The sequence below is a fragment of the Mesitornis unicolor genome, unplaced genomic scaffold, assembly GCF_000695765.1.
Source record: "Mesitornis unicolor isolate BGI_N332 unplaced genomic scaffold, ASM69576v1 scaffold36189, whole genome shotgun sequence".
NCBI lineage: Eukaryota > Metazoa > Chordata > Aves > Mesitornithiformes > Mesitornithidae > Mesitornis > Mesitornis unicolor.
In genome coordinates, this window is record NW_010207195.1 from 38,133 (window position 1) to 39,472 (window position 1,340).

General features: G+C 36.0%; 1 protein-coding gene across 1 annotated transcript in view; it reads right to left on the bottom strand.

Annotated features, from left to right (window-relative positions):
• Nucleotides 1-866, bottom strand: part of ATP2B1 (ATPase, Ca++ transporting, plasma membrane 1) — a gene marked incomplete at its 5' end in the record, with an annotated part of 28,721 nt that extends 27,855 nt beyond the window's left edge. The window contains one exon of the mRNA XM_010192045.1: nucleotides 669-866. Within this exon, the coding sequence (XP_010190347.1) occupies nucleotides 669-866 (198 nt within the window). The remainder of the gene's footprint in view (nucleotides 1-668) is intronic.
• Between the last annotated feature and the right edge of the window lie 474 nt (nucleotides 867-1,340).

A 1,340-nucleotide genomic window follows, 5' to 3' on the forward strand; every position in this document is an offset into this window, starting at 1 on the left:
ACATAACAGAAGTTGATATATCAAGTTTCTTGTCTTTCCTATCTTGTTAAATGATGGCATAAGATGCTAGATTAGACAATTAGTTAACCATCTTCTGCTTTCTTAACATTTCTCACTTTTATCTTAACAAGCCAGATACCATCGCAAAAATTCAGTTCAATGAAAGCCAGATCCCTTCACCTTCTGTTTAGAAGTATAAATATAGCTTCATTCCTTAACTGGAAAGTTACCAGTGTCACATTGCAAATCAAGGTAAATTTAAGACTTGCTGACTCCCCAGAGGAAGCATATTACTGCAAATTATAAATTGCTTAAATATTTGTGGCAAAGCTGAAAAAACAAAACTAAACAAAAAACAACCAAAAAAACCTAAACAAAACTCTTGCACAGAAACATGACTGGATTTAAGACAGCTCCTTGTTCCTGCTGCTTGCACTTTACCTTTGGCATTGTTTCGGTCAGAGCCATACCAGATCATGACCAGAGAAATCTCATGTTGCCCTTTTAAGGCAAGCTAGAGTTTTAGTAGTGTTCTCTCAATAAGGAACAATAAGCTGCTTTTCCACTGACTTACTGTCACCCATCAGATTTACAGTATAGCCACGTTGGACAAGGAAAGTCAGTAGAATAATACAGGTATATACCTAGGTGTTAGAAAGTTTACTTACATGATTCATTTCCTCCTGGAGGCTGGTAAAAAGAAAGGCCCAAGGATACTACGGCTGCAATTTCTAATATAATTAGTGTAACGTCCTGTAGTGCTTCCCATACTAACTGAAGAAATGTTTTTGGCTTTTTAGGAGGTATAAAGTTCTTCCCAAAAACTGCTTCTCTCCTTTCTATATCTGCTGGGTTTCCACTTAAACCTATTTAATAATAAGACAAAAGTTAGTGACACTTATTAGTGACACCCTCACAGTAGAAGTAATTGAGGTTTCCCACTCACAGAGTCAAGTCCCACTCCATATTTCAGTAACAATGCTGAAAAGCCATATCTCAAATATAATTACATAAATGTTATCTTTAAATCAGACTCACTGTAGAAAACCAGCTATATTTTATAATTCACATTTTGTCAGTATAAAGTAAGCTGATGGTCTACCTACTTGCATTTAATATGACATAGCAACAGAGTAATAGTAACAGACATACCTTCATACAAAGTAAACAAGTTTGCAAGACAAGATCACTGGTAGAGTTACTACTATCGAGATTGAGTAGCACTATGCAGCTTTAGCAAGACAACAGCCTGTGAAGCCAGCTCTGGTTCCCACTGTAGGGATTCTGTATTCAGAGATAACATCCTAGGATCCTACAATTAATGTAACATGTACAATGAA